At 45.8% G+C, this 21,811-nt stretch overlaps 1 protein-coding gene across 4 annotated transcripts in view; it reads right to left on the bottom strand.

The window, feature by feature from the left end:
* The window catches only part of actn1 (actinin, alpha 1), a 41,593-nt gene extending 23,194 nt beyond the window's left edge, over positions 1-18,399 (bottom strand). For 2 of the 4 annotated variants that reach the window (XM_029493379.1, XM_029493380.1), the window contains exon 1: positions 18,078-18,176. In XM_029493379.1, the coding sequence (XP_029349239.1) occupies positions 18,078-18,176 (99 nt within the window). Of the gene's footprint in view, positions 1-18,077 lie in introns of all 4 variants that reach the window. The other 2 variants (XM_029493381.1, XM_029493382.1) reach the window with 2 other exon arrangements.
* Between the last annotated feature and the right edge of the window lie 3,412 nt (positions 18,400-21,811).

The raw sequence follows: 21,811 nt of genomic DNA, 5'->3' as shown, positions 1-21,811 counted from the left end.
AATGTGCTGGAAGGAGGGTAAGTTGGAGCGCTCCTCCTGACAGGAATTAGCCGGCCCTCCTGCGACTCCTCCGACTCTCCGGGTCACTCTGGGGTTTGGCAGCCGCTCACAGTCCAGGCTGGCAGCCACCTGCACCGTCACATGACCCGCCGGCCGTGTTGTGGTCAACAGCGGCGGGCCCCTCGGGTGTTCTGGGGGACTTGGCAGGGCACGACACCAAGTTAGCGGTTCGCTGGTCAAAGTGGCAGATTATCGCATGAGCAGAATGTCACAGAGGTATTAAAACTCACGGCCTTTGTATTCTCAGAAACGCTTTGAGAGGAAGAAAGAGAGTGTATTTTCTGTAGAAGCCATGGAAGTTAATGTAAGCCTTCTGTTTGTAAGGGCCATCACTACTAAGACTGACTCATAACAGTAATAATAGCTAAAGTACACCAGCTAAAGCTGCAAAACAGCTGCTAAGCTAGTCGGCTAAATAAATTGTTGACTGCTTCATTTTCCAAAGTCACAGCTGATTAACTCTTTTCTTTCACTTTACAACAGATCTCCCCCCGACAAACGGCCTTTCTTGTTGGTGGTGACTCATTTCGATCACCATGATTGCTCTTCTCATCCTCGCAGCTTTGGGCCGAGTCATCTCGCACATTCTCTACTCCTGGTTTTAAAATGAGTCGACAAAATAGGCCAACCAAGCTCGAAGGAAACGATCTGCCTCTGACAGTTCTCTCAGGCAAACTCAGCGGGCGCCTGCAGGCCAAGAGAAATACTGAAAATCTGCAGCCCTCATTATTGTAAACTAAAAACAGCATGTGCACAGCGAGTCTGCAACGAAAGCGCAGCACCATTAAATAACATGAGTAAAGTCATAATTTAGGTCCTGCAAGAACTGAGCTGTCTGTGTCCAGATGACTCCAGAGAGATCAGCAGTGACAAAGCTGCAGACAGAAGAGCTGGGCTTATCACCAGAGGAGGCGGCAGGATGAGCAGCCGCAGTGAGCTTCTCCTCTCCCTTCTCTCATTTCTCACAGCGTGATCAGCTGCCGAGTGAAAAGTGCTTTTAGCTACTCGTTTTGCTTTCGCTCAGCCAACTTCATCTACTTGTGAACCCTTTTGGAATTTCCTGACTTTTTGAGAATGACTTTTTGACCAATTCCAGATTCAGGCGCTGGTGTGAACCGTCCCATTTCTCTGCTGATCAGAATGGGTTGTGTAGCGACCCAATAAAAGCACAAAGACTTTTTTTTTTTTTTTTTTTTGCCCCTCCAGCTTAGCTGCATTGCTCTAAGTCTAATTTGGAAAAGCGTGACGTATATATGCGAAATTGAAAGAGTAACAGATTGGATAGGTAGATAAATTCCAGTTATTGTTATTGTTAGTAGGACCTACAACCAAGATCATCACAGGAGGACGCTGGACCCAACTGTCTCAGTCATTTTTACTTGAAACTGTTATAACAGATAACCAAAATGTGTCAAACTACTTCCTCTTTATCACCTCGCTGCTCCTTTTCTCTGAGACTGACACAAGGCTTTTATTATGTCTATCATTGTTGGAGATGAACTGTGAAACCTCTGTAAGATTTATTTTACGCAGTTTACATCAAGCTGTCCAGATGTGATAAAACTCAAGCCAAAATATAACGCACAAGACAAACAGCTGTGTAACGGAGTTCAGCAGGACAGTTCACAGACCGCTCTTTGTTTAGATGTAGTATGATATACCCTCAGGACGCCGCTGTAGTGAGTCTGCGCTCCATGTGCAATAGTGTTGTCGTGTTGCACAATTTGTGTGGGTACAGTATGTGCTGTGAATCTCTAAGCTGTTAACATGTCTGCATGCTGGGGGCTGATTCAGTGCTGCTCATCGGCGACATGCCGGCAAAAACCATTCTCACCGCTGCAGCTGAGTCGCACTCTGCAACGGGGCAAAGTGAAACCAGGAGGAAGCGGAGGGTGATAAATTTCCTCCTCCTCCTGCTCTCGTCTGCCTCTTTTCTCTTGTCTCAGCCTCCCAGATCTGAGCGGCCTATAAAAACAACAGGGGTCAAGAGCGGCAGGAATCTGCTTCGCATCAGTTTCAGGGGAAAGCTGCCAGCCGGCGTCATTAACCACGTTTCCCGTGGCAACCAATGAACGCACGGCTCGGCAGACTGAGCAGGTTTACTGTACTCTGCGGCCTGATCGTATATACGACAGGATACTACTGTTCTTACTGCATTTTCCACATTTTTCCTAACTGACGCAACTTATGTGGTGAACCATTCAGGCTGTAAAATGTCAGGAAATAGCTGGCAAAGGAGGCCGCATGATAAAAGTTTTGAAGCCGAGCTAAGAAAAGCTTACATGCTACCTGCAGTAGTTCAGACCAGGCACACAGGCAGGAAAGTGATTTAGAGGTCCTCAGTGAATCCTCAGCAATATGAGCCCCTTTCATTTTATTTTATTTGAACTAATAGCGTGTTGGGGCAAGAAGTTCATTCCTGTGGTTCAGACAAAAAATGAAAATAAACTCAGATCCAGACGTGTGACCAGACAGTTCACTAAAGCTTCACCTCCCTGCTGCTGGACTACTACATAATCTGATAAACACGCGTGAAAACTCTTTCATGACACACTAATAGAAGCCGTGAACCCGTCATGTTGTTGTCTGTTTAATAAACCCACTGCCCCCCCCCTGCTCCACCTCTCACCCGTCCACTCCCTCCCCAGTCCATTAATCAGCCTCAGTTAGGAAAATATTTCCCGTGACTCTGCCAGTTCCATATTAGTCCAATCCTTTCACCGAAACAAGCCAGCTCATGAGTGTGAGCCCCCTCCATGTCCGAACACACAGGCAGGCGGACAAGTGTAGAGGAAAGGCAGATACTGCTGGCAGAGCATCCGACACAGGAAGGCGGTTTTCAACACGGCGGCCAGTTTCTCAAGCCGGAGCCTCCAGCTCGGGGTGCCGGAGGGCCTCTCGTGTCCCCACGAAACCCCACAAACAGGCAGATGGATTGCAAGAAAAACGTCTACGGGAATAACTTTTCCAGCGTCTCCTCCAAAAATGTTCAGCTAAAATGAAGAGCAGACCTGAGAAAAGGTTGAAGGGTGGGGGGGGGGGCAGACATTTCCTTTTACAACCAAATCTACAACATAAAAGCCATAACACCACCCACAGCTCCAGTAATGTAATGAGATGTCTGGATGAGTTCTGGGGAGGGAAATGGGCCTCTGTGGATTCTGGGGAGGTAAAAGTGTTGCTGTCTCTCATGTGAAGTCTATTTCTGCTGCCTCGGTGAGACTCGGGGGCTCATGGGGGGGCAGAAAGTGCTGGTGGAAAGTGTTTCTCGTGCCAGGAAAACAGAGCAGCTAACAGCTACAGCACCTTCTCTACCCAGACTCCCAGATGACTTCCTCATGTGTGAAAGATTAGGGCATCGCCTTTAAACCAGATGGGTTCACTGAGAGCACGCTCTGCACCCTGGGGGGACACATGTGGAGGGAGGGAGGGGTCAATGGGAAGTGATAAAAAAAAAAAAAAAAGCAGGGAACACTTCTAATTTACCATTATAGCCGGAATAAAAAGGCAAAACCCTTTTTAGAGCCGTGTTAACACGTTCACAACTTCTGTTCAATCTTCTGCTGAAAATGCTGACTGATGGGAGTTCATCGCCTTAATGCTGCTGAGCTATTAAGTCTGTTTGTTGGGAGTCATTACTGAAAGTGTTTCAGGTAACCTCGCTCACAGAAGAAAGGAGAAACGAAGAAGGAGAAAATCTGTCAGGCGGGGGAAGAATTACTGCTGTGACAGGTGATGAGCTCAAAAAGACAGTTTGAAGAATCTGAACTGTCGGAGGAAACGGCTGATGCTTCAAGAGGTCTGACAGGAAAGAGAGCGAGTCTACAGCTGATGGACAAGATACCGCTAATGTGGTTTAATCTTTCACTCAGGCAAGAGAAATGACGATTAATGGCGTCTCGCAGAAGCATCCTCTGACAGGGCAAGTGTAAAAAGAACTGCCTTTGCTTAAAGAACTGTCGTTCTTAAAAGCAGATGTTGGGAAAGGGGGGAGGAGCTGTGCTATAATGTATAAACTCTGGCTCTACCCTCATCCTTCAAACACACAACTGCTTTAAAACGGCACTAAAATCAGCTACGATCTGAGGTTTCAGTGAAATTTCACAAATCTGAAACATCAAGTGAAATTTGGACACACAAAGTTACGCTGTTGACCAACAACAAGCCACCCTGATGGGGGGGTTTGACCTTTACAGACCAGGAGCCAAACCGCACAACAAATGTTTTTAAGAAATATTTCAAAAATGCTTTTTAATATAATCACCTGTTATCACGACTTCATCGCCAAGCCAAGTGTGAAATTTAAGCAACAAGTCTGTGCTGTTGGTTTGAATTAAACAATTAAACAATGGAGGTGCTGCAGAAACTGAAGACACATTTATTCATGAAGTCATTTATCATATCTAACATCTACATCATGTGCTCTGTGCTAAATTTGATCAAACGTTCTATATGTGAAACATTTCGTATTTACCGCTTTTCATATTTTCTTTTATTCGAGAGCTCAATCTGCGGTTTTTCAGTGTTTTCAGCTGCGGCAGGTTTGACACCTACAACAACTTGTGGGCTGAGCCACAACCAGAAGAGACAGCAGAAAGTGCAGAGAATCCTTCTTTGCAGAATTTGGGCTGATGCCTACATTTGGTCAAAAAGTTGCAAACATAAACAAAAACTTAAAAAGCGGATGGAAGAGTATCGATGCGAGCCGCCCCTTCGTCGGTCTGACAGTGCAGGCTGTTGGGGAAGGTCACGCATATACATGACATCCTGAAATAGAAACAAGATGTCAGGAAAAAAAAAAAGGAAGATTTAGGTTAGGGCAGAGTGGACGGAGCTCTGAGGCTTCATGCAGCTGGCGTCAGAGCCCATCTCTGCAGCTGAGTGGGAGGTGAGAGAACAGAGAGAGTCTGAAAAGCCTAATATTGGTGCCGCGTACACCCAGAGACAGCGAGAGACACAAAGACACCAGCTTTTCTATTTCTATTCTTTCCCGCTTCTTTTCTTTCAGTATTTAAAGATATTAAGCTCTGGGATATTTGCACTTTTTACTGGCCATCAGAATCTCAAACAAAAATGCCTTTATTTCAGGGGGCTCGCTCCAACCTTTACCTGCCGAAACAAAACAAACCAACAAACTCTGGAAAGCTCTGCCACTTTTGTTGGGGCCTCGTAGACTGGTGGCCTGTCCTGGATGTACCAGCTGCAGGTGACTACAGAAGGATGGACTTTTTCAGGGCAGTAATAAAATAACAACAACTTTACACCCACCAGGTTCAGCAGTGAGATTTGAGTCGATATCTCCAAAAATAACTCACCCACTCATGCTGTGACTTTCACTGTTTCTTCCAAATAAAGCGATTCGGCTCATCTGGCTTCACAGCCAGCTGGTTGGTCTGTCTGACCTTCGGACTGCTGATGCTTCGCGCCATGATGGAGGACGACATTATCAAAACTGATGTCGGCCAAAATTAAACTATAAAAACGACACGTTGTCGTCTTCTTTGTTTCAGTGATATTTCAGGAAGCCGCCGATCGGCTAAACAAGTGCAGAGTTGGAGGCGCCCCCGCACAAAAAGTGTCGCCGCTCCGTCCGTCCTGCTCAGAGCGACTCACTGACAGGAACAATGCGACCTTTCTGCCTGTTGAGCCAGGTGGAGAGATGAAGGGGGAATATCTGCCCCCCCTGACAGAGGAAGGACAGGAGTCTGGGGGCCAAGCAGCAAGGAGGCTGAAAGGGTCAAAAGGTCAACATTCACCATTCTCCCCCCCGTCTCCTTCCCCTAACACTCACTGGAGGATACTTCCTGATGTACGACTCTCCCTTCAAAATCACTAAAGGAGGAGAGTGTGTGTGTGTGTGTGTGTGTGCAGAGAAGATTGACATACACTGCTTTACTTCCTCCAGTTTGTTTACTAAGAAAAAATATTTTCTTAGCGTTGTCGCTTTTAAAATGAGAGAAATTCGGACCAATTATTAATAATAATTTTCTCTTGGTGGGATATTTGGTTCAGTTTTACCCTCCATGTGAACATTTTAATGTCTCATCTGTGAAAAATAGGTTGTTTTGATTTCCAAAATGTATTGAGATTTGACTCAAAGCCAAATGTAGGTGTGAAGTCCGAAGGACTTTGGAGTTTGTCTTCCATGTTGCTGTAAGATGCTTCATTAATCACTTCAATTCTGTTCAGGCAGCTCAGTCACTTTTCTAATCCACAGAACTTTATGTTGGATTCCGGTCAAGCTCTCACGGTTCCCAAAAACCAAATCCATCACGGTGAATAAAAATTAAAAGTGCATAAAATTATAAGTGGAAGAGCCAGAAATCACATGCAGAATGGTGCATTAGAAAAACTGACATTGTGGGATGGATGAAGGCAGTTAATGTTCCTGTCACAGCAGCCTCCTTCCTGCCCAGCGGAGAACAGGAAACCGTCTTTCCTGCAGCTCTGCAGCCATGATGGAGTGTTACAGTCTCTCAGGTGCAGCATCCATCCAGCCAGGCACTCCAACTCAAACTGCCGACTCAGCACAGCCGTCCCATTACACTTATCTACCGGCTCAGCTGCTGCGTCAGCGCAAACACATGCACGAAGCAAATTCAGCCTGGAGCAGAAATACAAGTGTAGAAGAAAAATTACATTTTAAAAATACCAACAGAAAAAACACACAACTGGTCTGTGTCACACATATGTGTGCAGGCTCCTTCACTGCGGGTATGAGCAAATACACTCACACAGGCATGTGTAACACACACTGTGCACTGACGAAGGGGGGAAGCAGCCAAAAAGTGCAGGCGGACAAAGAATAGCAGCCATTGTGACGAGTCCACTGATATTTACTCTGAGTCGCTCTGATGCATATTCATGTGTGTGTGCGCGCTACAATGAGAAGTCAAAGTGTGGTAATAGCTCTTTCCTCGGCCGAGTTCAGTGAACAAAGACCGGCTCATCTGTGAAAATGCCGCAGAGCATCTTACGCTGGGCGGTTGCTATGACAACCACAACAGCCTGGAGACCCACAAACAAACAGATTGGTTTCACAGAGACTCACTCTAAACCCACGGCAACATCTGCGTCAGTCAGAGTTCACCGTCTCATTTCCTCTACGCTCCCTCTACACTTCACGTGCAACTCAGTGATTTTCATTCATTCATTCATCTTCTGCCGTTTCCAGCTCGCACTCGGCGAGGGCGGGGTCACCCTGGACGGGTCGCCAGTCCATCACAGGGCCGACACACAGAGACAGACAGAGACCAACAACCACTCACACTCAGCCCAGTTAAGCCAAACATGATGTGTCACCTTTTTGCTGTAAGGCGCCGTGCTGTGGCTACTGCTACAGCTTTAGTACACTTCTCATGAAAATGTGATAATCTTCCTACGATAGCACACCAAACTGCTGTTTGGTGTCTGTTCGTCTACAAATCATAGGCAGGAAATAAGCTGCAGCAGAGTGATGTCTCCATGTTTGGTGAGGACCAAAACAAATTCGGCCCAACAAATGTCCGGCTGTCGATAAGATGCGGCGCTTGTGCTGATCTCACGGCACACAAATTGAATGCAAATCCACAAGCAGATGCTATTCAAATACAACGCAGGCATCAAAGGAGCCGTGCTGAGCAACAGGTTGTTCAAAAGCTGGAGATGAGCACGCATCTGTCCGCTCGGCCGGCTGCTCAGACAAACATGGAGGACATTCAACTGAAAGCTTAACTTCAATATTATGAAAGCAGTGGAAATTTCCACCTGACTTTATGGTCGATGCTGAATTAACCTATGTTTAGATATTTAAATAGAGCTGTAAATGGATGATTCACTGCGAGGACAGAAAGCAAATGATTTTCTTTGCACTCAACAGGAAGAAACTTGCTATCACAACGACTCAGCCCAGTCAAAAAGTCCTGAGTCACGGCTGAGCTGTCGGCTTCATCTGACAACAGACGCCAATCTAAACAGCCTGATGGGAAGTTCAGCGGCCTGCTTCGTCCGAGTCACAACACAGGACTCATGAGTCAGCGCCGGCTCGCTTTGGCTGCGGCGGTCGTGTGATGAAGGGGGGGGTTTGCTGCTTTGTGCCAGAGCAGCATTTTTTCAGTGCTGACCGCCACCTGACTCAGAGAAATGCTGATCTGGTTGGATGCTTTCAACACATCTACGCATCAGCTATAGTGTATTTGTCCTGTTCAGGCCACCGTACTTAGGTGTTTCTATCCACCAAAAAGGCTCCTATGAGGATGAGTGATGCAACGAAAAATAAATAAATACAATTCTGTAGCAGGATGTTGGGAAAAAAAAAAAGATGCCAGTTTCATTTAACTTTAAAGGGGACTGTGTAAAAGCCCATCTGCTGATAGAGATGATGTGATACGATGGAAAGCTCCAGGACACGTCCCTGTTCGATGGGCGGCGTGGAGAGATTGTTTTCCATATGAGCTGCCCCTTAAACCAACGACGACGCCTTCAGTTTCTTTGTTATTTCATCACATGTAATTACAGCAACAATCAAAACGCTCACATATGGTTCGTTTAGAAAAGCCAGACGAGATGGTGACATAAAGAAGTGAAAACATTAAGAGTAAGAGTGTGTGTGTGTGTATGTGTGTGGTCTTTGTAGGGGGGGGGGTCAGCCTCCTGTTGTACTGGCCTCAGCTTTGTTTACACGTGGGATCCTTTCAGGAACTAAACACACAAAATGAAGCTTCATGATCACCAGTTCCACATGTGAGTCAAACACAGAAGTGGTAGCATTTTCAGTTCAGCAAACAAACAAAAAACAGGTAACAAATCAGCTGGGACCAGCTCAGCGATCATCCGGCTCAGAGCTCGCACAATCAAACCGGGAGTGAAAGTCACTCTGCAGACTCGCTGATCCCGAAAACACGCACAAGCTCCAACGTCGCTGCATCTCACGATACACACAGAGAACAAAAGCTAAGCGCAATCTGCATGTTCACAGTTTAGGGGGCAACATGCACAGGTAACAATAATCATCATCATTTCAGACCACTTTAAGGTTTCTGCACTTTTTCCTGGTCCATGTGCTGCTGGGGTTAAATGTCCACAGAGCACTCACCGTGTAGAGAGCTTTAATTGCTCCCAGTGCAGCGCGATAAGTAAATCTCTCTCAGATGGGTGAACTGGCAGTTTTATTAGCTCCTCTTTCATCTGGATTTTGATGCCCGCTTGGATCAGAATTAACTTATTGTAGTTAGAGGAAGCGTTCCCTGGTAAAGGGGGGTGAAACTAATAACTAAATAAATGTGATTTCAGGGTGTTAAATGGAAGTGTAAACACATTTATCCAAATGAAATCAGACCCAGACTAAATGGCCACAGGTTCCACGCAGGGACACAAGAAAAATCTTGTGGCCATGTGTGTGTCTCTCTTCTGGCTTTCCCAAGCTCGATGAGCGTAAAGGTCGCAGAGGTTGTAATTATGACGACTGGCAAAGGCGGAAAGCGGTTCAGGGCAAAGCCAGAGAGAAGCGAAACTGCGACCACAGAGCACACAGGAGCTCTTCACAACCTTTCAACCTCAGTATTTTCTGCACGACAATTCAAAATGAAAAGGCACAGTTATGTGTGACTGGCTGAGCTGTTGTTTTACCCCCCTCCATCATCCATCTGTGTCTGCCCACCAGCAGCAGCACCTGCCAGCACTTCACACGGCTCAAACTGCTCTGCCAAGTGCTCTCCACCGCACAGCAACGAGGTGCAGGCGGGCGCTCCTCTTGTGCCGAGCTTCCAGGGGTGGGGCTGTCGAGGGGAAGTATCTGACACAGCTTGTAATGAGATCTGCCGCGAACACTTCAAAGTGACTGCTTGTTTATCATCACAAAAGAAGCGACATCGGGAGCGTGCAGACGAAGGACGGCGGGAAAAAGTGGTGCAGAAAGAAAAGCTGGTCAGAGTCATCAGTGCGTAACACAACTTGCCTTCAGGGAGTCGACTCTGACCACGAGTGGCGGCGCAGCAGACAATCAATGGAGACCACTGATTGAAATTCACACGTTCAATACTTGTCCCACTTTAGAAAAGTGGAGGAGTGCGGCTGAACAAATAACCCCCGGCCTCGATTTCCATCTGAACACTCTCTTTCCGAGGACTCACTAACATAGATTGATGGATTGATTTATTTCCAACAATATCATCAAACTTAGCTCACAGAAACATTTCCAAAAGGTGCAGATTTACCCGTCGCACCCGTTACTCACTTCTAACAGGCCACCAAGGAAGGCTGATTCACCGTCACGTATTTAACTCCCTCTGAAAAATCTACTTAATTGCCGGCAGTGTAAATAAAACCCCTCAGAAACATCCTGGCTTCATTGTTCAAATGCTGCAACTGCCCATTTATTACACACAGAGCAAATAAGGTGGACGCACCACCCTGCGTGCAGAGAAGGAGCGGCTTCCTGACACAAGTGGAGGGAGATTTCAACACAGAAAAATAAAAAAACATTTACTTGAAAAGCATCGCCACCCACTCAGTCCTGTCACAGAGGGGGAGATAAATGGTGGTGAGAAGGAGCCAAAGGTGACAGGAAAGAGGAGAAAAGCTGAATATGATGGACTGGAACTGTATCTGTAAAGATTGTTGGATATTTCTGACTTTGACACAGGAAGATCTCCACTTTCTCACTTTCTCACATAGCGCTTTGAACCCCACTGTCAGCTACATGAGCCCAACCAGGGAAAAAAGCCTTCTGCCACATGGGAAGCGATGCGTTGAGAAGTTTCCAGCTGGAGCAGCAGCAGCAGCAGATTTTAGGATAAACAGAGGAGGAATATGAAGTGGGGATTAGAGTGAGGAATGAGGCCTGTCATGTCTGAGCTGACAAAGGAAAAGTCAAACTTTATGCAACATCATTATTTATGGGCATTTTTATCTGGTAATGCTTTCCTTGGTATGCTTCAGGGGATAGTAAGTCTTTTTTTTTTTTTTTTTATATAAAGGAAACAAACAAGCACATAACATGTTATTTCTAAAGTTCATTAGTTCATTCAGCTCTGAGACAAAGACAAGATGTTCCCTCAGTTTCCTGTCGCTGTGCTAAGCTAAACCAAGCTAACTCACTTTGTCCTGCATCTTTACAAATTAAAGAGCGTTCAATCTTTTCAGTTAAATACAACATTTGTGGGGATTTTTCCAGAAAATGTTGAAATGAAAATGTTTAATAGAAATTGCGTGTGACGGATTTGGAATTGTTTGCTTTTGTTTCTCCACCAAAGTTGTCAACGATGTAAATAAAGTGCTAAAATAAAAGTACACACTACTTAATAGTAATTTCAAGGTAATCCAACGCTGAGGGACGGAGAACGGAGCAGGTTTTTTCCGCAGAGAGGAAACTCAGGGGTCATCTGATAGCTGGAAATCCATCCTGGCTGGAGAGGATGAATTATTGACCGCAGGTTGACACTGTGACAAGGATGGCCTCCTGAACACGCTCTTCTTCTTCTCCCCCCCCCCCCACAGCTACTGAATGGAAAGGTGTGCCTGCTGCCTGTCTTTACCTCGGTGTCCGTTTTCTTAAAGCTGCTTTCACTTAAATGAGGCGCAGTGCAGCTGCTCCTGTGAGGAGGCTTACAGCTAATACACTCACATGTTCGCACAGTACAAACCCCCCCCAGCTTCAAAGAGAGGCTTCACATACATTTGAGAATGCATGAGGTTTGATTAATGGCATTAGAGGAGGAAAGACCCGGCTACATCCTCCCCATGTGGTGCAGGAAAATTCCTTGGAAACATGCAGACGGATCGCCTGTAAACTCCCTCTGGGTCGTAAGCTATTGAATACATGTGACTATAAGTTCATGGTGGTTCCAGACATGGTTCAGCACTGAGCAGGTTTTTAGCTCTGCACTCGCTGCTCTGCAGGAAATGCACCTTGACCCCAAATCCCATTCTGAATGTGAAAAAAACAAAACAAATGAGCCGCCAAACGTCGAGTATGTGCAGCTTGAATTGTCCAACTCAAACGGAGCAAAGCAGCTGAACACATCCAGCCCTCCCAAAACTAAGATGGTTAAAAATTCATTGCACAGTTGAGTTTGAAACTCTTAATGACCTGTAGACATGAATTTGGATTTCTCGATACGTTTCTAAATTTGGAGCTTGAGCATGAGAAAATAAGCCATGTAAGAATTTGCATCAGGGCCCTGGCATTTGGGAGCTGCTTAGATAAGAGCCTGCTAATTGCTCACATTTGACTTTTCAAACAGTGAATTCTTGAAAACCCTGAGGCAGCACCCAGTCTGACGAGGAGCAGTGAGCTATATGCTCACTGTGCTGTTGCAACAGTCGGTCTCACTCAAAGCCAAAAGATTTCTCTCTCACTGTGGTACCAAAGGAAAAGTAGAAGGAATCAATAAAGCTCTTAGCGTTCATACTCTGGGGACCAAGACATTTTACTCACACAAATATGAATCTCTGGTGCCAAACACAAAGTCAGAGCGTTATTGGTTTATCCTCTAAGGACCACGAGTTAAAGTGCAGGACAATATCAACAGTTGTTGAGATATTTTACTGAAAACTAAAAGTGCAAACCTATTTCAGGGGAACACCAAAGTCCAGAGGGCTCACCCTCCTCGGACAATAACAACAGAGCATGGCGGCCAATCCAATAGCTGAGTGAGGTAATTCAGTCTGCAACAAAATGAAGACCCTCCTCACCGTCCATGCAGCCACAGACGCTCTACCTGGGCTAAAGAGATAATGATGTTTCCGGCGGTCCGCTCAGTAAAACGTCTCTGTAACAGATCGATGCGTGTCATCTGTCACATTGACTTTTCTCGGGTAAACACGGCCACCAGTTCTCCAACAACAGCCATGGTGCAGCCCACTGGAGAGCAAAAGCCCTCCCTGAGACGCACAGTCAGGTTATGTAAGAGTCATTAAGCGCAGGTCAGTCTCCTCTGACACGCTGTAGATCAGCCGACAGCTTCAGGCCATGAAGACAAGATGTCTTCCTCCCGACTGGAAGCGTCTCATTAACGGCAGATAACAAGATGTTTTCGGAAATTATGAAGCGTGCTCGATCAAACTGTGATGGTGGTCACGCAGGGTCGAGGGATGATAAGACAGGGAGGTCGAGGTGGATGGTGAAAGAAAACTCCGCTCTTCATTAACTCGGCCCGTTTTCTAAATTGTTTGCATCACTTTGCATTAGCTTCCCCTGGAGAATACAGTATAGTACAAATTTCTACAAAGGTTAGCGTAAGTCCATGCAGATCTAAAACATAACAACCGGCATCTTGAACTGGTCATTTAAAGAGGAGCAGGACTGAACCCTTCATCGTTCCCCGCAGGCCAAGCTGGGAGCACGCACATAAAACTTCCTGTGATGACGCTCAGGAGCCCTTTTAACGGGGCGACCCCATCAATCAGGACAAACGAGAAAGGCCCCGGACGGCGTGACCGGGGCAGATGATCGGTCCAGTGGGGAGCCCCTGTTGGGATTTATAGTCCAGCTGCGTTAACCTCAGCAGGATTATCCGACCTCTGGTGAGATATCTATCAATTTTCTGACTTTGTGCTATTTCGCAGAGAGCAGGAGCCACGCTGACAGTTGAGTTAGTCAGGAACAGATGCCGAGCCGTCTCCCATCAAAGGGCAGGGCAGAAAGTTGCTCATTTCCCTGAAGCGTTTCTGATTCAGACAGAAGTTCGACCTGAAGCGTTTCATCGACAAATGATTACCTTGGTCAAAGAACATGAAGAGTGAAAAAAGGGGAGTAAACCTGGCAGGAATCTGTCCAAAGGTAACAAAACCTGGACCGGTGAGAGCAGGTAACCAGCCATGGATTTGGTGGGGCAATACAAGTTGTAACATTTCTTAAATTTCAGCAGCAACTTCCTCCAGAGTGAACAGAGCTGTTTTCAGCTCCATGACAAACAGGTATGACTGTTAATCCAAAACAATAAAAAGAAGAGGAAGAAAAAGTGTACGACCTTCAGCTCCCACAGAGAAGTGAATATAAAAGGCTGTTTGATGGAGGGAAGTGTTGAAAGGAGGAATGTGGCCTCTTCCTAAAGTACAGCTTTGATTACTTCCTGAAAAATGTTCAGTGGTGTGTTTTCACACAATTCTCCGCCACTGTCATTCAAATTTCCAAATAAGAAAACAAAACGTGCACACATTCCTTTATGAAGGGTTCGATTGTTCTCTGATAAACTCATGACAGACAGTAACGGAAGATTTCTGTTTTTGTCCACCAACCAACTGGTCAACTGACAGAAAGCTGAATTATTCAAATGATCAAATCATCACGCTTAAGTGTAAAATATTTTTTAGATTTGTTTCCTCCATGTGGACGGTTGGTTGACAGAAACAAATTACTGTTTAAGACTTCAAGACCATCATTTAATGGATCAAGCAATTCATTGATTCATTGAGACAGCAACTAGTTGACATAAGAATCATGACGCTGGATTTGAACAACTTTCAGCATTTGAAGAAGCCTCAAACCTCCTCTCTACTCTCCCCGAGGATCGGCGCCGACAACACCACCACCTCTCTTCTGAAGTTACGCTCACACGAATACGACTGCATGAATTTAAACCATTCAGCCGTGTGCAGCTCTGAGTGAAGAGTCGGGCTGCAGGATGGAGGCCATCACGCGACACAGCCAGAGAGTTTACTGAATATGGAAAATAACGGAGAGAGAGAGAGTGTTCTCATGTTTTATGTAGTGAATAGAAGCAACATTTCAGCACATAACGCCTTTATCAGAGGGGTGGAGGGGGCTTCATGCTTTTGACATCCCCTGCTTTGTCATTGCCGATCCGTGACGCTCTTCTCCTTTTGTTAACACAGTGCTTGTGCAAGGTGCATCATGGGAGCAAAGGAATCTGATGACAGGAAGCATTCTGCGAGGTACTCAGAGCTGACATTACACATCCTATTATGCAATCTCGTAAAACAGCTGCAGACCCGGAACAAAGCACGCATCTCTTTTTGGATTTCTCTAAGTAGCGCTGAAACGTCACGCGGCCATTCTTGTGTTGACTCAGTTTCCTGACAGCTGAGACGCGTCACATACTCCCCTTCGACCTCCTGCGAATCAGCCGTTGGTGTAGATGGCAGTCAGGATGCTCGGTCTGGGTGTCATAGCCGGCCCCGCCCAGCCACAGTTGACCGAGAGGGGAGTGTAAAGTGACAGGTCTAATTACTGATTCACTTCCTGTCTCTGTGTCACATAAAAGATGAGTTCCCACACAGCCTGCTGCCCTGTGGGCCGGGTTTATTGGCTCCTGTGTCATCATTCCTCCTAACTCTAACCCTAACCCTAACCCCCTAACCTAACCCTAACCCTAACCCTAACCAACTCTGCACAGACGCCAAATACACTCCAAAAACACTAAAAGTAAAATCTATAAACTCAGTCAGGAGGTCACGTGATTTCATTCTATATTCCAACAGATCTGAGATGTGCTGCACATCTGATCAATATGAACCTGAAGCCCTTGGGCAAACGGATGGTAAAATCAGAGGATCTGGTCTGTGACCTGACTTGTACAGTCGGAGCAGGGGAATGTGGGTGTGGGTTTGGGAGTGTTTGGGAATACTGGAGTTGGGGTGTGGGAGATGGGAGGATGTGGGAGGAGAAGGAAGGTGCCGCAGCTTTTATCCTTATAAGGACAAACCTGGACATATTAGCCACGGCGGCTAACACCTGAACTCCGCCCTCCTGCAATGAAAAGAATATAGAAAAACTGTCGATGAGGCGTGTGTGTTTGTTTCTCTCTTTCTTTAGCGGAGGTGTGATATCATGAAAATATACAAACAAACTCCTCTGACATGAAAGTATGAGGGAGGTGCAGCCTGGGTCTGCAAAGTCACTGAGATTCCAAGATAAGAAGACACCTGGGGGGGTCAGGTTAGGACTTGCACCGCACTCGAAATGCTTTCAGCACTCTCTGACATGTTGGGTTCGTTTGCGTCAAAAGTGGATTGCAAAAGAGCAAAAGTCTTCTCCTGCGCAACCTGTGCTATAAGAACACAGTTAAGTTTGAGTCACCGAGAAAACCTTCATGACAATTGCCAAATGAAAAACGGCATAGAGATGACATCAGCGGCTATTTCCTCCTTATCTCTGTCTCTGCCGTTGTAATCTAACACGGTAAATTCATTTAGACAGCAAACAGATCAGAGTAATGCACATGTTCATAATAATAATGACGATGATGGTTTTCTGGATGGGGAAAAGTCTCTGCGGACATAAAAGGCTTCCAGACTATCTGCTCATCAGCAGCAAAGCTGTTTGCTGTGGCCTGGAAGGAATTTGGGTGGTGTGTGTGTGTGTGAGACAGTTCAGTCTTCCTGAGGACGGGGGCAGAGGTGCATGTCTGCCAGGAGAGGGGGGGGGGGCTGCTGTCATCCCTCTCAGCCTGTAACTGTGCACAAGTCTGGTCAGATCTGAGTATAAGCACTAATCGACGCTCTCTCTCCGAGGAGGAGGGGGGGGGGGCATGAATAAAACATCCCTGCTTTCTGCTGGAGGACCAGATCAATGAGGGACATGGAGATGTGGCTCTCCAGACTGACGTGGCTCTGAAGAAGCTGCAGTTTCTGTCCTCCTCCTCTGCAGGACGCACCTGACCTCAGCCCCGCATACCTTTCCTTCCATTCCCCCTCATTTGCTTTCGACCGGTAGCAGCCTGCCGGATGACATAATCCAGGAAACTAGGAGGTCGCAGTGCAAAGAGAGAGAAACTTGGGGGAAAAGTTTTCCTACAGCAGCAGCAGCAGCAGCAAGCAGCAGCGAGAGGGGCCGATTATTACCATTTTTGGGCACGCTCGCTCCCAAACAGGCCCAACCCAAACCACAGCGCTTACTCAGATTCCACTGCGCGTTTCTTCCCCCTTTTTCTTTTCTTTTTTTATGTGTGGGGAGCAGGGGAGAGAAAAAGCAACACCCCTTCTCGAAACAGGCCATTCATGCTCTGTCTGGAAAACAAAAAAAAAAACAAAAAAAAAAAAAACGGAGCAGCTGTGAGACGCGTGGAGAAGATCTGGGCCGCTTAAAACAATATATGGATGAAGTTTGACCCGAGCGCGCCGCCGGGTTATGGGGCCCATGTGCATCCAAGTGGAAGGAGTAAATCAGGGGTTTGTTTAGAAATGAAACCAACTTCCGCACCGTGAGCACAGAAGCTAGAAAGCAGGGCAGAGTCGGTATATTCACCCCCCCCCCCCCCAAAAAAAAGGAGAGAGAGAGCAGAAACTGTGCGTAAATTCAACAGAACGAGCGCAAAGTAAGTTTAACCCGTGTGTGCACAACCATCCACACACACACACACACACACACACACACACACAACCCCCCCCCCCACCCGTTTTTAAGCACGACCTGATCCACATCTCATCATAAACCAGATGACAGGAGGAGTCGGTCATTCACCATATGTAGTCAGGCGCATGGCTGACATCTGTTACACTGAAACAGTCCAGTTTTTAATTGTGTCCCCCCCCCCTCCCTTACTCTACTTTACTCTACTTTACACCCCCCTCCCCTCTCCTCCCCTCTCCTCCCCTCTTCCTCCCCTCCTGCTGCACAGATAATGGGTGGGCCTCCTCCATAACGTGAACTCAGGACATGGACTAACGCGTGTGAGAGAGAGAGAGAGACGGATCTGAAGGAGGAGGAGGAGAGGTGGAAAGGTGGAGGGGAGAAAAGTTTAGGTTGTGAACTGTGTGTCCTCCTCCTCCTCCTCTAAAATATTAAAAAATAAAATAAAAAGTAGCCGGGAGCCGCCGCACAGGTGATCCGCCTGCCGGAGCCCAAATCCCCGCAGCACGGCGGCCGCTTCCGCGCTGAGAAACTCTGAGAGACGACCTCGTTAGAGGCGACAGATAACAACAACAGCAACTACAACGATAATGATGATGATGATAATAATAATAACCACCACAGCAGGCGGCTTTATCGCCATTATAATCAGCAGTAACCATCTTCACAGACAGCCAGCCGTCACTTCCGCACCTTTCCACCGGAGGTAGGAGGAAGTCCGCCTTACCTTCCTCTGCTGCTTCTCCCATGCCGGATCCAGCAGCAGATCCCGGTCCCAGTCATCCTCCTGGGGCATGTAGTCTTCTTCTCCGTCATAGTGATCCATATTATGTGAGTCGAGCTTTAAATATATTTAAACGTGTGTATGTATTCACTCGGAGGTTCGGTTCTTCTCCTCGGGGAGCTGCTGTGTTTCCAGCCTTCTCTCTTCTCCTCCGCACATTCAAGACGCTGTTGGATGAAATTAACGGTCCAGCCCCGGCTCCCCTCTCTCTCTCTCTCTCTCTCTCTCTCCCTCTCTCTCTCTCTCTCTCTCCCCTCTCTCTCTCTCTCTCTCCTCTCTCTCACCTCTCTCTCTCTCTCTCCTCTGTCTTCTGTCTCTCTCTCTCTCTCTCTCTCTCTCTCTCTCTCTCTTTCTCTCTCTCTCACCCTCTCTCTCTCTCTCTCCCTCCTCTCACCCTCTCTCTCTCTCTCTCTCTCTCTGTCTTTCTCTCTCTCTCTCTCTCCTCTCCCTCTCTCTCTTTCTCTCTCTCCCTCTCTCTCACCCTCTGTCTTCTCTCTCTCTCTCTCTTTCCCTCTCTCTCTCTCTCTCTCTCTCCCTCTCTCTCTCTCCCTCTCTCCCTCTCTCTCTCTCTCTCTCCCTCTCTCTCTCTCTCTCTCTCTCTCTCTCTCTCTCTCCCCGGTTCTTCCTCGGTGGTTTTGTCCGGCCAGCAGCAGCAGAGCTCAGCCTCAGTCTGTAGGCAGATCAGCTGTGGAGGAGCGACAGGAGTGAAAAAAAAAAAAAAAAACTTTACTTCAGACAAATTGAATCGATTACCGACCGCCCTTTTCTGATTGGCCGCCTTTGTGGCTCCAGGCCCCGCCCCCTCCCCGGAAGCTGATTGGCTGCTCGGGCTGTCAAAGCCGAGGTCGATCCAAACATCTGAATGTCTGACTGCCACAATATTTAAGACCTGTGGGGGGGCAACCAGAGGCCAGCGGCCCCAGTCCGGCCCTGCAAATAAAACATTTGCCCCTTCCCCCCTCAAAAAAAGTGTAAGTGTAAGTGTAAACTTCTGCTCTCATTATACAATAACAATAATAATAATAATATATACACAAAGAAGATGAGAAGTAAAAATATAAAACTATAAAATAAGAGGGACAACACAGAGAGAAAGAAGAAGTAAAAACTATTGACTATTGATTCAACAGTTCACGTTAAATAATTAGGACTGTAAAGTTTTCATCAGCGTGTAAAAGCACCAATGCTACATTCACTTATGAGTAGTTGTTTGTATTCTTTACATTTAAAGTCAAAATTCAGAAGAATAATAGAGAATGAAATTTTTTGCAGTTAGTGGCTGTTCTGTGTTCACTGTGTGAAAAAAATCTACAGCAGCTAAAGAACATTATAAATCATTTGTTTCTCGAACAAAAACACCACACAAGAGCTTTTATGGAACTGTAAACAGGAAACCTGTTAAATGTTTTTCAAGCATGTATTTGTTACTGTGAGTCATTGTTCAGAATTTGCCGTCACGTGTTGGTAGTTCTGCACAATTTCAGTTAAATTTCCTGACACAACTTTATATATTTTGATCATTTAAGTTGATAAAATATTTGCTTTTCTTATTTCCTTAATTGAAAGTCCGCTAAAAAACAGCACAAATGTTAGTACTGGTCGCAATAATACTCTTTTTTTTAATCCTCCCTACATAACTAATAACATCTGAATGTGTCTCTTTTCTTCCCGGGACACAACAGCACATTGTGATGTGATCAGTGTAATAATTAGAGGATGGATTTGTGAGTTGTGGTCTGTAAAGCCACTATGACCTTTGACCTTCGACCATGACTGAAATATTACCTTCAGGAAAATGGGACGGATTAATAAGAGACATGACTCCTCCATTTCTATCTGTCTTCAGCACAGAGTCATAAACGTATCTGACTGTGTCTCCATCATCCCTGTAGAAATAAGTCCACTCCCTCAACAAACAAAAGTGAAGAAAGCCAGCCCAGCTGGCCCGTTTCAGACTGGAATCAGCAGAAAACCAGCATCACATGTTCTGGGTCATGACGCAGCTTCAGTGCTCAAACTTAAGCTCAATAAGCGTCAATAAGAAGTTAATTTAATCAATTACAATCCAGTCATATTTTATAAAATGATCAAATTATTCAGAAAGTATGAAAACAGTACGATACGAAAGTACAACGTGAAATTTGTTGAAATATAATTGCAAAGGACTACATTTTGTGTGCCGTGTTAAAAGTACCAAGACACAATATTCACATAAATATCCTTATACAGCTCAACAGCCCTCAAACACAACAAATGCTGCTGACACATTATTTAATAAGCAGTAAGAATATAATATGTAACAGAGCCCACATTAGGAACGTCATCCTGAGGACACTTCGCTGACACTTTCACCTCAGGACGTTTACCTGTGATGAACCTTTCGTCACAGTCAGTTACTGTACTTGATCTACAGTCATTCAGAGAGAGCAGTGAGTCACAACGTAGTTCCTGTAAACATGTGAAGCTGCAGCCAGGTCTGTCTGCCTTGTAAGGTAAACCCACTCTCTCTCTCCCTCTCTCTCTCCTGTCACACACACACACACACACACACAGGAGGAAAGATGCCGACATGGGATAGCCCCGGCAGTCAGGAGAAAGTGGAGTGCTCTTCCATATATGGACAAACTTCCAACGGTGGATGGTTGGGAATGTGATGTCACAGAGAGGGAGCAGACTGCCAGCTCACCGCCCGGTCGCTGGTTGGAGGAAGCCGGCTGTGAGTGCTGAGTGGAGGTGCAGCAAATGCACAGCAGCAGCCCTGGCTGTGGTGGTGAAAGTCAGCTTTTCGATAAGGCACCGTCTATAAAAGGGCTAACAGGATTTAGCATTTAATGGCCCGATCACTATTTCATAAATTATTCACTGATGACTATCATACATTTTTTTTACATCATTCCTTTGGTACTGGCAGGCTGATATTCAACATTTGACTGATACTGTCTAAATTAATTTGTTTTGTTTCGTATTTTTCAGAAATCAAGGCAGTGAGCCATTAAAAAAAGCTGTGAGGTTATTTATTACCGTCTGTCTCCACCTGATTGAGGAGATATTCTGTTTACCATCTTTACTTCAACAGCTGAACCCTGTGTGTTTTAGTGAACCGCAGAAGGTGTCTGCTGAGTACAGCCGAGTTATTTGAAGAATAGCAATTGTGTAACTGTAGACTACCACAGAGTCTCACAAAAGGCCAGCAAAGAAACACTTATCTACAGATCTATGATTATACTTCAGTAATGATAACTCTCTCACTTCTGTCACGCTCAGATTGACTTCTTCGCTGAAACTTATTGTATCTCTGAATTTTCTTCTCAATTAGACCGCCTGAATAAAGAAAGATTGTTTATAGAAATAGTTGGAAGCCATTAAAAAACAATTACTGGGTTTGTTGAAACATTTCCAACATGAGATTTTTGTCTTTTTTAAGCTAAATTCACCAGGCAAAAAAAAATCTTAATATAGAGTTTTAATGTTAAAATAATGTGGCCACCAAAAAAAAAATTGTTGCAGAAAAACTAAAGTAAATAATTTATCAATCAGCCTTATCAGGTCAATGACAGAAGGCCAAACCAAAGTAGCTTAGAGCAGCATGTTATAATTCAGTCTGGGAATAATTAGAAACTTTTCCCTTCGATAATTAGCCAACAGTCATTTTGAGAAATGAAGTGATTCATTAAATT

The sequence above is a fragment of the Echeneis naucrates genome, chromosome 22 (assembly GCF_900963305.1).
Source record: "Echeneis naucrates chromosome 22, fEcheNa1.1, whole genome shotgun sequence".
Lineage (NCBI taxonomy): Eukaryota > Metazoa > Chordata > Actinopteri > Carangiformes > Echeneidae > Echeneis > Echeneis naucrates.
Note: the sequence above shows the minus strand (reverse complement) of the source record. Positions and strands in the feature narration are given on the sequence as shown.